The 15969-nt window shown below is 44.6% G+C and overlaps 1 protein-coding gene across 2 annotated transcripts in view; it reads left to right on the top strand.

The window, feature by feature from the left end:
• Positions 1-560: 560 nt before the first annotated feature.
• The window catches only part of Pbx1 (PBX homeobox 1), a 283719-nt gene continuing 268310 nt past the window's right edge, over positions 561-15969 (top strand). Inside the window, exons 1-2 of one of the 2 annotated variants that reach the window (XM_005370338.3) lie at positions 561-908; positions 4174-4247. In XM_005370338.3, coding sequence (XP_005370395.1) covers positions 718-908; positions 4174-4247 — 265 coding nt within the window. In that variant the 5' untranslated portion in view covers positions 561-717. The remainder of the gene's footprint in view (positions 909-4173; positions 4248-15969) is intronic. The other variant, XM_005370336.2, reaches the window with a different exon arrangement.

Here is a 15969-nt window from a genome sequence, read left to right as displayed (position 1 = left end):
CCTCCTCCTTCTCCTCCTCCTCTCAGGCTGTGGTTTTTCTGTATATGTTTCTGGAGTCCTGAGCCTGGGCTAAACAAAAGCAGGAGGCTGACGGGGCTGCTGGAGTTTGCAGAGACACGGAGGAGGAGAGAGCTTGGGCTTTGCCTGCCGCCACGGCTGGGGGAGATCTGGCTTCTGCTACAGCCCACCCCCTTTGAGATCACTCTGGCCCGGAGTGGGGGTGGGGGGCAGCGGGGGGTGGGGGGGAAAGTTTGCATTGCAATCCCCCTGCCTTCCTCTCCTTTCTCCCGATCAATGCATATTTGCAAAAGGATTAAGCCACAGATTTAAGCGCCGGGAGCCCATTTCTGCCTTGCAAAGGAGATCGGACTGAAAAAACCAAAGGCAGCTCTGATTTCTTTTCGCCAAGTGGGAAGGTGGTTTATTTTTCTTGCTTTTTTTGGAGTCAACACCCTTCCCCACCAGCCCTTATCCCCACCCTCACCCCGCAACCCCTTCACGCCCCCCTCCCCCTCCCCATCCTCCCACCATCCTCTAAAGAGGCAAAGAGATTTTTTTTTCCTTTTGGTCTTTTTTTTTTTTTTTTTTTAAACCCCGGTCCCTGTTTATCCTGAAAAGGATTTGAAGACAGCTTGAAGGATAAAAAGCCTCGGTGCTTCCCAGGCGCCGAACGGAGGAGCCAAAGAGGAAGAGCCGGGGCTGCCGGAGCCTTCGGAGATGGACGAGCAGCCGAGGCTGATGCATTCCCACGCTGGGGTCGGGATGGCCGGACACCCCGGCCTGTCCCAGCACTTGCAGGATGGGGCCGGAGGGACCGAGGGGGAGGGCGGGAGGAAGCAGGACATCGGGGACATTTTACAGCAAATTATGACCATCACAGACCAGAGTTTGGATGAAGCGCAGGCCAGGTGAGATGGAGGCTTTTCTTTGCCTTTCTTTCTTTTTTTTTTCTTTGCTCCCTCTCGCAGGGGGAAACAATGGGAACCGAATCACCACAGCGCTTTCTTTTAAAAATGTTGTTTCTTTTCTCATTTTGACAAGCAACTCCATGGCGGAGGAGTAAAATTTAAAGAAGCGTTGTTATCGAAAGTGTGATCGCCCGTGCGGTGATATGGCTGTGTGTAGATATTGTGCGTGTGTGTCTGTTAGAGGTGTTTGTATGAATGCACACAAACACGCAGCCACGCCGAAAATGCTGCCAACTAATCCGAAAGCGGCCCTCTGCACTTTTTTTTTTTTTAAACTGCTTTTAAAAAGTGTTTGAGGGAAGCAGAATTGTCAAGTTCCGAGCGGCATTCCTTGCCTTCTGTAGTTGAGGGACTTTGGAACATGACAAAATAAAAAATGTCCCAAGAATACTTTATTTGCAGATTCCACCGAGTCCTTAGATAATTCAGCAAGTTTGATTTTCCTCCTTCATTTACCCCTCCATATTTTTTTTAGTTTTTATCTTCTTCTCACCCCCACCCAAAACAAACAAACAAACAAACAAACAAAAAGCAGGCTAGTTCTGTGTTAGATGTCAGACAGTGAGAAAATACCTTGCAGTCTCTCCGTTTTATTTTTAGAAAAAGAAAATGGGGAGAAAGGAAAGATAATTTTGCTTTGAGGACTGTTTGTTAGTTTTAAGAGAGAGACTCGGGTTTTGAGTTTAACTTTATTGTCTCTTAATTTGAGTTGCTGTTCTCACCTTCCCAGGACAGACAGTTATGTGTGGTCCTTTATAAAGGGGTGGGAACAAACACCAAGCTTATTCTCTGACCCGTGCCTCTTCCAGGACCACTTAGAGAGCAACTAAATTGAAATGAAAGCATGGAGGAATTTTATGTATTTCAATAGGACAGGGCATGAAGGAATAGGACCATGAAACTGGGGCTTCCTTAACTGAACCACCACCAGGTTCTGGTCTCTAGGATTTTTTTGCAGCAAATCCTCTTTCCAAATGAAAACACAGGTTAAGTGGCAAAGCCACTAAGAGTTTGCCCAAGGCCCAACTCAGGGAGGAAGGATTAAAAAAAAAAAAATCCAATGGTCACATATGTCCACACAACCACTCAGCTCTGTTAAATCTCTGAGTACTTTGCTATTTTGCTTTGGAATTCTTTTAAACATATTATAAAGTGACTAGCCCTTCTGTGACTTAGTTATGTGGATAACACATATTATGAATTTTATGTAAGAGAAACAGAGCCTTGAGAAAATAAGAGGAAGCAGCTAAAAGCACGCATGTTCTGAATTACACTCATTTCAGCTGCTAACACATGGAACATGTAAACTTAAAAGTGCTAAGGCTTAGGGCGCCTAAAAACTCGGGAATGTCAAAAGACTCTCTCAAACTAGTTTCATGCTTTTAATGGTGGGAGAAAAGATTTTTGAAAAATTAATTGGTGTTCTTTTTGAATGTTATTACCTGAAGAAAAGCTAATGGGGATGGCAAGCCAGAGGCTCCCCACTGGCAGTCTCTCTCTTGAACTGAAACAGATTTCTCCATAACATTGTTCCAGAAAAATACACTCAGACCCCACTGATAAACTGGTTGGGATCACAAGTTCATAAAGTGGAAGAGGCCAGTGAGCTTGGATCCTCGCTACTTTTCTGGTCTCTTTTTGTGAAACTGAGGACAAACACTTCTCAGCGGGTATTCCCTTTAATGGCCTAGATGCTGAGAAAGATCAGATGCAGTTTGGGGATGGGGAAGAATCCAGTTGTCTCTTTAGCCCCATTTGTGTAGTGTGGGGAGGCAAAGCTTCTAGATGGAGCTGCCAATCCTTTGCATTTGGGCCTGGGTTAAAACAAAAACAAAAATGGGTGAGTGGCAAGTATTTTAAAAATCCAGAAAAGAGCTTAAATAGATTGGGTGTTTTCAGGCTGCTTTTAACCCCTCCTGAGAACTGAATTTCTAACCTCTTTTTTATTTTCCTGAAACAATGTAACTACTTGGACTATTAGACTCCCTCCTTTCCCTTCTTCTTGGTTACGTATTTGTAGTGCGTATTTGTTGATCCAGAAAGTAAGCTATGACTATTTTTAGAGATGTGAATGTGTGTTTGCTTTTTGAATTCTCAGTTTCTTATTCCCCCGCTACACAGTATAGAGTATGTAGGTAATCCCTGCTCCTCTGGAAAATGTGTCTTTTTTTTTTTTAACTTTAAAACTGATTGAAAAAGAATTGAATATGTTTTGAGTGCCAGGGTTTTCTGCTTATCTTTACACATACATTTAGTTAGTAAACAGAATTCCCTTAGCTAGTAGCTGATAAGATCAGTATTTTGTTTCCAAAACAATATCATTCTGCTAAGTGAGTCCATAATAAACTAGAAGGAAGGGCATTGTTCTGTTCCTCAAGTGCATTCTGAGTACAAACCTGCACAGCCACGGGAACCAGGTAAATCACTAATCTAAAAGGCAAAATTGTATTTATTTTTTCCCCAGTGGGTGCAAGGTCCTAATTGTAAATAATTGAATTTCAACACCTGCAAATAAGCCGTGTGCGCACAAGAGCCATAATGTGAACACAGAGAAATGAATTTATTCCCCATCTGGGTATGTTTGCCCCCTGGCAATGCATTTCCATACTCTTTAACTTGGGGACTGAAATTTTATAAATTGACAGTTCTACTCACAAGGTCTTTCAAGCATCTTATGTTTATGAGAATACAGGGGCATCTGCGGAATGAATTCGAACACATGGATGAATTAAATTTGAAAACACATGCACACACAGAGAGGGGCAGAGAGCGCCTAGGCTAGGCTTCTTGCAGAGCGTGCACAGAACTGTTAACCTATGCATTTGGCCTTGCTGCCTTCATTGTCTTCAAGAGAATTCTTGGTTGAAGAATTCCACTTTGATTTAACTACTTACCAAGGGGTGGGGGCAGAAAGAAAGAGAAAAGAAAGAAAACCCTCTCCCTAATGGGCATAATTTAGGTTATTTCTGCTCTGTAGTTAAATCCCTACTCTCCCTGCCAATTAACATTGCTTCTTTTCCTATGGTGGGACTTTGTCTATTAAGTCATAAAAACAATTGAAGCATGCCACAGAGTTAGGCTTGGAGTGTAATTTTTTTATTTTTGGCTAAATGTTCAGGTGCCCCCTGGACTTTGGTCAGTTTGATCTTGAGTGTCCACCTAAGCGCTTGTGTTTGTTGTTGTTTGATTTTTTATTTTCTTTCAGAAAGCACGCTTTAAACTGCCACAGGATGAAGCCCGCCTTGTTTAATGTGTTGTGTGAAATCAAAGAAAAGACAGGTAGGAAACGAGACTCCAGCCTTTGGCTGTTTTTCTTTGCTCGTCAAACCCTTGCACCTCTAGCCCTCCTGCTCTTCTGGGGTCTTCACGCTGTAGATCGCGAGTGTGACCACGAAAGACATTTCTGCTCTCTCCAGAGGGAAGCATCTCGGCCCGCTGATTTCAAGCAGTATGTTTTCTTTAAATCTGGCCCCAACTGTTATTGAAATTGGGGCTAAGGCAGAGGCTCTGATGGGAAATTTATAGAATGATATGCCTGTGGGGGGAAAGTGGGAAAGTAAAAAGTCCGTCTCCTGAAGGAATAGATTTTCATCTATTATTACTAATTATAATTAGTAAGAGCTAAACCAGTCAGCTTTCTTTCTTTATGCCACTTTTGTTATTTGTATTTATACAGAGTAACCAACTTGAGGTTCTCGAAAGCATGTCTTCAAAATACCGTTGTGGACTGAAGTATGCAGTTCGGTGAACCGGGCTTTTGAATGGCCTCTGATTTTCCTAGGAGGGACAGTCTGTGGATTTAGGGCACTATATTATCCTGAGATCATTCCCTCTGTTGTTTTTCTGCTTTCTAGACCTCATATCATAGACTAACACACTTATGACACATCCCACGAGGACATTTCAGTTTTAAAGCAACAATTAAAAAATCGGAGTCATCAATCAGAGGTGTTGTTAAACAACAGATGCGCAGGGCAAGGGCACTTAGCAACTGTCCTCTTGTTTCTTCATTTTATCCTTAATTTCCCAAAGTGGGTTAACTCGCTCCCTCGTAAGAAGAAAGAGTCGAGAAAGCAATCCGAAGCCAGGGCAGAAAGAGGGACTGAGGGGTGCTTGCAGGAAACGGGGATCGGCAGCTGGTCTCAGACTTCCTAACCCACTTTAAAGCCGGGCAAAGTACCTGCCATGCCACTTCTTTATTTATTTTTTACAACAAGGTGTATAACAGTCAATAATTCACATCTAAACCATATAAGCAAGGGCATGACATGAATGAAAGTGACAATAGATATGATTGCATGCTCGGTTGATATACATTGATAGTTACACATGGAAAGGAGGGGGAGGGCAGAGGATGGCTCTCCTTTCTTCCTCTCTCTCTTTTAAGGACTCTGGATTTCTTTGGGTTTTTTTTTTTTTTTAAATCTTTTCAGGAGGTCACTGTTGATTGAATATGTAATTGCTCGGGTCTTTCAAATGTCTGTGAAATTAGTGAACAGCTCCTTTGTTGAATGATACTTGTATAGTGTGTAAGGTCCCAGACAAAGCACCTGAGCCGGCTGCTGAGACCCGAGTCATCCAGGTGGCTGTGCCAGGACCTAACCTTATTGCAGAGCTGATAATTGCGTCGCTTTAGCCGGGAGAGACGCCTTTTGAGAGACGTATTGATCGTGCATGCTAATATCAGAGGAGCTCTTCCCACTTTGACACATTCTTAGTTTTTTTTTCTGTCTTTTTTTTTCTTCTTTCCTTCTGTTAACTCAGAGACGTGAGCGGTGGGCATGTGTGCACACGTGTCTCCTTCTCTCCTTCTTCCGCCTTCTTTTCTTTCTCTCCTCAAGTCTCCAGTGGGGCTATTCACTTTGAGCTTCGGATTTTGTTTCTCGTCAAGTTGGAGTTTTGTGGATCTTGATTTTTGAAATTTAGAGTCAAAATAGAAAGGAATAGGGAATAAAGGGACTGAAGGAGAGTTCCTTTTTTTAAAGATACTTTATCTTTAAAGATATTTTTGATGGGTAGGGCACCAGTCGGGTCACTGACTTGTACATCATAGCCCGAGTGTTTAATTCTGGTCTTCTAATTAAAACCTGCCGAGGGAGTAGATCAAAGCGGTGGGTGTAGATAGAGGTCCGATTCAGGTGCATGCTCAAGACTTTGTTCTTGATTAATATTGGCTACAGCTCCAGGGTGGGAAGTTGCGTTATCGGCCAAAACAATGTTCTTATGGTTGGAAGATAATGTCTGCTTTTAAATTTTTTTTATGTCAACATGTTCATGGTTGGAGTTTTAAAAATTATCTAATTTGAAGTTTTTGTGTTATTGATGATAGAGGATGTTTTAAAGAGTGGTTTATGAAGTAATGTAAATGGTGATTGTCCCCTGTGTGAAAAGTGGTACAAAAACAGGGTTCGGTAGAGAGGATGGCTGCGTGGGAGAACTCACTTGTCTTCTTCCACTTGAGTTTTGGGTGGCTGCAGGGAAGGAACAGACCTTGATGTCAGAGGTAGAGCAGACAGTACTGTGTTCAAAATAAGCTTTTATTTCCAAGTACCTTGACTTCTCCATTCAGGATGTGGGCCACCTGCACATCTTCCATGCCTTTGATGCCCTGGGAGAAGGCAGAGTGTGCACATTTCTCACTGTCCTTGTCTGTCTGTCTGTCTGTCTGTTTCCCTCTCTCCATCCAGAACTGGTTAAAAAAATGATTTGAAAGGTCAGTTCACACACCTTCCTTTGCTGTTTGGGGACTTTTCCTATTAGGACTCTCAACATCCACAGCATGGAATGAGTGTTTCCAAGGGCAACCTGAAGCCCTGCAGAGACGCTTCATGGTGGAGCAGTCCCGTGTGCTCACTGCGGTTCACCTGGGGAGGTTCTGGAAAGGAGGGTGTGTGTGTGTGTGTGTGTGTGTGTGTGTGTGTGTTGGGGAGGCTTGCTGCTTTTGTTTCTTGGGTCTTGTTAATAATTTAGTTGGAAGTAAGTAGGAAAACTGGCTAAGACATCTCATCAACCTTTTGGTATTTAAAAAAACAAAAACACAAACACGTGCATATTACCCAAAGAAGACAGCAGTGCCTGAATTATAGTTGATTGATGGGTATTTAAGTCAGAAATTTCTTCGGGATTTTGAAAAGTAGACGGACTTGTGTGTTTTGCTTTAAGAGTGTGGGGAAGTGTTTATTTTGATACTTTGTGCTTTTTAAAAATAAACTCTAGGGTAAAAAAAAAATGATAACAAAACATTCAGGTTACAAATGCAGTCAGCAGCAAACAAACCTGGTGGAGATCTACAGCAGTGTAATGTGGCCTTTTGCTGCATGTTCAGCCTGTGACAAGAGTGTCTTTCAGCACAGAGTTCGGGTCATTTACAGTCAAATTTTCTTTTTAAGAACCAGCACTTCTCTGACAGGTTAGCGATAGGATGTTTTGCCTGTGTATGTGTGGGCTGGGAAATGGGTTGATGGGACAGAAGGGTAGGAGAAAAGAGTCAAACACGTTGACTTTCTGAAAAAAAAAATTGACCCAGAATATTTAATAAGTGCTTAAAAGGTTTCTTGATTTTATGTAAAAAAATGCTTACACTTCTCCGTCAAAAATCCAGAGGTTTAAAAATTCGGAAAAGATGAAAAGTGGGGTTTGTTTACTGCAGAGTCTAGTTGTAGACACCTGTGAACAAGCTGCAGTTGTGAGTGGATTTTAATTTTAGAACGGAATAGCTCTCCCTGGCTCTCCTCGGCTAACTTTTCACCGACTGTAATCTGCGCTCAAGTTCAATCAAATAATTGGAGGAGGTTGGAAAAATTGATTTCCCCCCTTCTTTAACACTCTTTTGTTCTCCTCTTTCTCTTTCTGCGTTCAATTAACACCCCCATTATGGCGCTGTAGGATTTGTTTTCAGCTCTCCACTCTTTATTTCCTTTTTTTACTCCTTCCCGGCTGATTCTTCTTGGCTGCCATAGCAGTTACACGATGGGACCCTTTGAAGAACTAGAGACTCGTGTGTGTGTGTGTGTGTGTGTGTGTGTGTGTGTGTGTGTGTGTGTGTGTGTAATGGCGGTTGACCATGGAGGAAGCTGTGTGTGACTTCGAAAAACACAAATGACCTTGTTCCTTGAACAGAACAGGACTGAAATATTTGTAGACAGTGTGGAACAACCTCCCATCAGGTCCCTTTTGGAGCAGGGTGGGAGTGTTGGAGGAGCTCACATTCATGGCTGGGCAACTCCAGAACCTTTTTAAAAACTACATCTGAGGTGTTGAGGATTTGGTCCTTTCTGGCTGGATCCAGGGTAGAACGGGCTGAGGAAAGGAAAGAGCAGCAAATGAAGGGAGTTCATCAGACAATGCTACCCATAGCCCCCTCTCACGGGATGCCTTGTTACCGTGATGCACACATCCTCTGGACCTGCGGCCTGACTCTGAGAGATAGTGTTTGGTGACCTGAATTGATGGCTCTGTCTCCTGGTATTTCAGTGTCTTCCTGTTCCTTGAAAGTGGGTTTCCAGACATGGGAGCTCTAGAGATGTAGGTATAGAGTATCAATTGCTCATAGCTTCTCAAAAGAGATTGGCGGGTGTGGGCAGTGAGGGTGGGGGGCTGCACGTTATTTGTTTTCTAACCCAAATTGAACGTGAGAGACAGTTTGCATGGATACTATGCAAGAGGTCGTGTCCACAGGAGAAGCTGCTAGACCTGGAGTTCCAGGAGCTGCAGACGGGCTGCTGTGCTTGCTGTGTGCATAGTGCCGGAGAGGCTGAGCCCTACCAGGGATTCAAGGACTCAGCTCCCAGCTGGGGCCCAGCTTTTTGAAGGCTTTGCCTCCGTGTTCTGTTGATACCCATAAATTTTCTCCCATTCTTGGTAAAATTACAGAAATAGCCCTGAACAAGCAACCAAACCCAAACGTAGATATTGGCGTATGTAAACACAAGGGCATGGGAGTTTATAAAGCAGCTCTCCGGCACCTTAAAAGAACATTTTTTTAAAATTATATTTATATATTTATTTGAGGGGGTGGGGTAGGGTGGGGTGAGGAGTGCCATGACAGGCGTGTGGAGATTAGAGAAGCAACTTTCAGGAATTGGTTCTCCCCTTTTACCATATGGGCTCTGGGGATCAAACTCAGGTGTCAGGTCCAGTTGTGAGCACCTTTCCCCTCAGAGCCATCTTACTGGGCCCTGGCTTCTGTTGAGACCTCCATTATATGTATCACTTAGGAAAGCAGAGCCTCAATAGCTTTTAGAAGGATGTATACTGTCTGAACTTGGTTGTCTATATCTAAGTGTGTGTGTACATATATATATGTATGTATGTATACATGTATATGAATATATCTATCTTTATATGTGTATATACTTATTTGTTTGAGACAAGATCTCATGTATCCCAGGCTGACCACAGACTTGCTATAATAGCCAAGGATAGCTTTTTTTTTTTTTTTCTTAAGACAGGGTCTTACTGTGTAGCTCTAGCTGTCCTAGAACAAGTTATGTGTTATATATACCAGACTGGCCTTGAACTCACAGTGATGCACCTGCCTCTGGTATTAACCCCACATGCTGGGATTAAGGGTACAGGCAACCATGCCTCTTTTTTTTTTTTTAATCACTCAAAGTGCCTTGTTAACCTGGATTAGGGGAATATACCAGCTCTTGCTCTACCCCGTTCCTCACGTGGGATGCTGTGGCAAGACCTAGGAACAAAGTAAATGCAGGGCTCCTGAGTATTTTGTATGAATTTCACCGGCTGCCTGTCAGGGACCCTCTCAGTGTGTGCTTGTGTCAACCCTTCTGGACTTCAGAGACAGTGCCTGCTGCCCTGTCATGATGATGGAGGACAGGTACTTGTCTCTGGGGGACGGGGGCAGCATGTCTTGCCCCCTCGGTATCTCAGAGATAGCACTTATCAGTTGGCAAGATGGCTCCCAGGGCGTACCAAGTACAGGTGTAGATTGTCATGGGTCTGGCCTGGGATGGCAGAACAAGGTCACTAATGACTAGGCAGAAGGCCCAGTGGGGTCTTTTGCTATGCCCTATAGCTTTCCCTACATTTGCCCCTAAAAACTGCCAGTAAGTGGATGTTGGGATGGGTGCCTCATCCTTGTTGCTGGTTGTATACTTGAAAATTAACCACTTTTAAGGCCACAGGCAAATTTCTTAATTTTAGGAGAAACTGTGACAGTGGTTGACTTTCTACAGCCAGCCTCCTGAATCTGTTATTCTTTTGCTGTGTGACCTTGCTTAGGTTGCTAAACGTCTCTGAGACTTATTTGGCTTTTTTTATAAAATGAAGGTCACAGTGATACCTCTCTGAATAATCCGATAGTTATCTGTTGCTATGGTGACCTGTCTGTTGCTATGGTGATCCTCTCTGGAGACCCCAATACCTACACTTGGGTGTGTGCCATCCTTTCCCTGAGTACCCTCCCAAGCTTGAATGTATGTTGAAGGGTCATTGGAAGGATTAAACGAGGGGGTAGATGTGAATTACAGCACCTGGTATCAACATTCAGGGCCGGCAGGTTTTATGGTTTCTGGCCCCGTTTTCTTACATGAAAGAGAGAGAGACCTCCACCAGATGGTCCCCGAGGGCTGAGTCAATTCCAAGGCTTGAAAGAGGAAAGATTGCTGAATTTAAGGTTAGCTCCTTTTGTTCCTCATGTATTTTCTTCAAGTGAGAATTAGCTGTGTTTAGCCAGAAGAAGGGCAGTATACAGAATGACGGAGAGGAGGGACACGTTCTTCCCAGACAACCACCACCTAGCTAACTAGACTTGCCTGTGCTGCAGAGAGTGTTTCCCCAGCAACACCTGCTAGAGACAGTGCATCCCAAGTTAAAATGCTTTCTCTGAGCATGCTCAGACCCCTCTGTTTAATCTGCAGCGCTTCAAGGTGAGAACTTTGTAAAAAGAAGTCAGAACCATGTGACCTTTCCCCTAGATTCCCAATATGTTCTGTATTTAGGAGAAATACCATCTTCGTCACAGAGATGGGGTTTTTTTTGACACACATCAGGCCACTGCTTCTTCATGCTATTCTTTAAACATATGTTTAAAATATAGTTTATAGACCATGAAATTCACCTGTATACAAAGCACCATCCAGTGGATTTTAGTATGCTCGCAGGGCTGTGCACTTAGCACAGCTATGTTCTAGTCTTAGAACTTTTTGTCCCACCCCTCACCTGGTACCCATCACTAGTTGAACCATGGCTCCTTCTCCCATGCCTGCACCCAAGGAGCCCCTGATCTCACAGTCTGCCTCTGGGCATGGTGCCATTCTGTAGGAGTGTCATCATACCCCAGCTGCTGTTTCCTGACTAGGTGCCCCCACTTAACCTGTTTTCAGGACTTGTCCACTGTTCAACGTACATATGACAACTCTTCGTGTCTTTCCCCAGCCAGAATGTATGTCACTGAATGGATATGAGACATATGTTTAAGTCTTCATCAGTACATAGATCCTTGGGTTGTTCATCCTTTTTGGCTGTTCTGGATGCTGTGGCTGTGTACATAATACTTATAGGGTTGGCATGTAGGAATATGTTTTCTATAGATACAGGATGGGAAACGGTGGGTCTCGTGGCAACCATGGCTAGATTTTGGAGGACTTGCTTAAAATGTTTTTTGGAGTACTCGCAGTAGATAGTCTTTAAAATTAAACAAACAAGAATAATAAATCAGCTGTTTGAGGTATGTTTAATGCACAGTTGCAGAAGACATATTCTTGAGTCCTCATATGCCTGTCACTAGGTTTGGCCTTCAGCACTCTTGCTCGCCCGGTTGGTTTACCCCTTCTGTGACCAGAACCCTTTCTTTTCCAAGTTTGGGATACTGCTGTATGTTTTCTCCCATCCCCGAGTCAGTCATTAAGCTCAGTGAAAAAGGCAGCTTGGAAAAGTTCATTCACACAACCTATGCACTATCAGGATGTCCATGGACCTCCGTTCAGAACAGTCAGCATGCTAAAGAGTTAGGTAAGCCAAAGCAAAGAGTCTCTAACATCGGCGTAGCATAGGCCATATCCCTGGGGAGGAAGACCCTTGGAAAACAACGGCCAATTCTCAGTAGCGACTTAGAATGAGAGCATGGACTAGCAGTCAAACCAACCGGGTCAAATCGCATTAGTTATTTGATTTCACAGGGCATCAATTTCCTCATCTGCAGTGAAAATAATACCTAGGACCCAGGCTCACTTGACAGACTAAACAAGACAACACCAGGAAGTGCCCTGTTCCGTGCCTGTGTTCAGTTAATTGCAGCCACTATTATCCTCCAGGTTCTGTGTGCCTGGGTGTTGACCACCTCTCTCCCGGGTTACAGCCCCATCTCTCTATGTTTTGTCACCTCAGCCAGGACTTTGGAGGTGTCACAGTGCTCTTTGTACTTGTCTGCCTGACACTTGTATGCTTTCTGCACCTAGTCCCCGATTTCTGGAACAGAACAGCGCTGTTCTGGATGATATATATAATTTTAAGTTTAACCATCTAAGTTTGCTAGTCACTCCATCTAAAGAACAAACAATAGAAAACAAATAAAAGGAAATAAAGTAAACTTCAAGATTGCATCGTATTTAACCTCAATGGGCCTAAAATAGTTCAACTAGTAATTGCCCTGAATGTTAAGGAGCTATTTGGGGCTTTCTAGTATGACTTTGGAGTGGAGTGTGTATATTCCATGTGGAGTGCACCTTAATCCATGGGGCTGCATTTCTCTGGCTTGGTGGCTGCGTGTTGCTGTCATATTTGTTAGACAGCTCAGCCATTGAATGGCTATCTAAGGGAATATCCCTCCTTCCCTCTTTGTCAAAATTCTTTTTTGTTTTGTTTTTTGGGACACGGTTTCTCTGTGTAACTGTCCTGGAGCTTGCTTTATAGACCAGGCTGGCCTCGAAATCTGCCTGCCTCTGCCTCCCGAGTGGTAGGCAAAGTTTTCCTACTCAGGGAGAGGGGACTATTGCCTTCTGAAACTGGATCTAGTGGGTCTGTAGTTGCTGAAACTGGCGTCTGCTGACTGGTCCCAGGTGGGAAGGCTTGTTAGATGATTTTGGTACCCTGTACCCACCTGTGGACACTACCGTGAGCTAGGACGAAATCAGCCCCCACACCTCCTTCTCCATCTTTCCGAATCCCTTCTCTCTATAATTGCTCAACTGTGGTTCTCTACCCCTAACAAAATCCCAGAGGTTCCCTAAAATAACTGAGTGGGGGAAACAGCCATCTTGCTATCTTTAGCTGCATCAGCATAGGAACAAGTCAGAGGACTGCGAGGTGCTAGAACCCCCAGACTGAACAGCTAGACTGAACCATTAGCTCGCCCTTCTGCCTCCGTGTTAGTATGTCATTTTGAGAATACCGATCTATTTGTCTTTGGGTCACAGCTTTCCTGGTCCGGGGGGATAAAGAGAACCGCTGGTCTGACCCTGCATTCTGTAGGCTGCGAGTCCCAACATGACTAGCCTAGGCACACAAACTGGAAAGAAGGATTGGGTGTTTATGAGAGACTCTCCCTCATTGTGACGGCGGTTCTAATTTAGCCTGGGAATCCCTGTATCTTTTCTAGGCAGTCACATAAAACTGGTCATGGTGGTGTTACAGCTACTTTCATCAATCAAGTTGAACTGGATAAGACAAACAGGGAGGGGATTGTGGTGGAATTTGAAAAATGTTTATGATGGAAGTATTCGGCTGGGGGCCAGTATGCTTACCTTGTCGGCTTGGCAACTCCTGCAAATGTTTCCGGGCATATTATGTATTTGTAACTATGGGATCCTAGTTTGGAAATCCCAGATTGGAACGTATGAGGGAAAGAGGCAGATTTTTCTGTTTGTGAAGTCAAACCCAGGAAGTTTGGAAATCTGAGTTTGATTTCCACCATGGACCTGGAGAGTAATCTGGTGGCCTTTACACCATCCCACCTACCTGTCAGTGAAACCTGGGGAAACTTTATTAAAGTGAGTTTTTTTTTTTTAGAAAGATGCTTGGTTTTGCCTGCAAAAGTGTGGACTGAAGGGGAAAAAGAAAAGTCGACATTTTTGTCTTGCTTTCCTACCGGTTGAATCTGCCAGCAGGAAGAGAGTAACTAGGCTTTTTTTTTTTTTTCCCCAAGGGTTTCGGGTGATCTGAGATCTCAAGTGTTGCCATTGTCAGAGATTTCTATCAATTATCATTGTTAATGGGACTGAAACTTGGCGTTTATATTTTGTCCCTAGCAAAGAAAGCCTCCTTGAGAGCATCGACGAGCCCAGCCAACATCCTTCGGAAATTCGGATATAACTGTGTAGCTGTACTGAGAGTGGAGGGCTCATTCCTTACCACGCAGTGCAGGCAGAGGCCCTCACCAGCCCACATTAACACACAGTTGAAAACAAAGAGCCTGCTACTGGGATCAGCTCATCTTCGTTTGTCCTCCTTGCTAGGGTGTCTGTAAAAATCCCCAAGCCCTTAGGAGGGAAAATCCCGGGTAGGTGCTGGTGGGTAGTGACGCCCTTCACATAGGAGGGAGAAGTCATAGTGTGGTGTTCCTTTGGGGAGGGAGAAATAAATGGAGGAGAGAGAAAGCCCAACAATAAATAAGAATATTCAAGATATGAGAGAACATGTTTTGACCTAATCAGGTAAAAAGAGAAATCGAGGGTGTTAGAAGAAGTTGAAGGGGGAGGGGGAGGTGAAGGAGTTAGGTGGCCTAAGGACAGGTCCTTCTAAAACCTGATCTTCTCACATGGGGATCTAGGCCTAGCAGAATCACTGGGGTGTCTCCTGCACGTGTATCCTCCTGGGGAAGGGGTTGTGTCATCGCAGGTCTATGGGCTTGGCCTGGACCAGTCCTGTAGCAGCTGGGGATGAACAGGGAAGCTGGTTGACTGGTTGGTGGATGCTCAGGGCCACCATGGGGCCCTTCTTCAGTCCCCAGTGTAGATCTGCAAGGCTTGGAATTGTAAACTCAGGGCCTGCCTGGCATTAAGGCTTGCTTGCTTCCCTGGGGGGGGGGGGTGCCTGGTCAGGGAGGCTAAGGATCAGAAATCAGCAGGGTGAAGAGAAGACAGCATTGCAGAAGGCCTTTCTCCCCCAGCCCCTGGGCTGGCCTCAAGGGGGACAGGAGATACTGCCTCTCCAGATAGGGTCTTGCTGCCTTTACTGAACACTTTCAAGGCTGGGTTGAACTCCCCCACCTCAGGGCCCCTAGAATCGCTTCTCAAGGCTGTCCCTGCCTGTGTGTCTCCCAAATGCACGATGTTTCCCCAAATGCACAATGCAGGCCTGGAGGTTTTGCATACAGAAGTGAGATTCAAAAGGGCCATGGGGTCCGCCTGCTTGCACGTCAGTTTGCAGCTCCTCTTTGAGTTGGCTCTGTTCCAGCTCTGATCAATAAATATCCCAGTCGTTGCTTCATCTCTCGAACTGGGTTAAATCATAGAACACGAAGTTACTGTGCAAAGCTCCCCATCTTGCCCTCTGTCTCTCTCAGCTATTATGGGGAATGCAGCACCTTCCCCTGGGGAAAGTTTTAACCTGAAGAACCTTGATGTACTTTAAACAGCTTTGACGTTTGTTTTTGTTAAGCTTGGTGTGATTTCTTGAACACTTGGGGAAGGCTCCAGACCTTCTAGCCTACCTAGTTTCTTACATGGCTGCTTGCCTTGTTTCAGAGACTTGTGCAAAGGGGGCCTCTATCTGCCTGATTTGGGTCAGTTTGTAGAAGCCAGACAACTCATTCTGGGCCCTGTACGCACAATTGCGACCCCTCCCCCGCCTAGCTTGCTGGAGCCAGGGCAGGAAGGGGCTGTCATCAAGGCTCCTGCCGAAAGCCCCATTACTTTATTTTTCTTCTTCGAAAGTTACACTTGGAAAGATGTGGTTGGTCTGAGGTTACTGTTCTCCAACACTCTCCAAACGCTCTGTGTGCGTTTCTATTTTATTACCCTTTTACAGCATGGTGGGGTAACCCCCCCTCACACACACGCACACACACACACACACACACACACACACACACACACACACA

This window comes from Microtus ochrogaster, unplaced genomic scaffold (genome assembly GCF_000317375.1).
Source record: "Microtus ochrogaster isolate Prairie Vole_2 unplaced genomic scaffold, MicOch1.0 UNK75, whole genome shotgun sequence".
In the NCBI taxonomy this organism is placed as follows: Eukaryota; Metazoa; Chordata; class Mammalia; order Rodentia; family Cricetidae; genus Microtus; species Microtus ochrogaster.
Note: the sequence above shows the minus strand (reverse complement) of the source record. Positions and strands in the feature narration are given on the sequence as shown.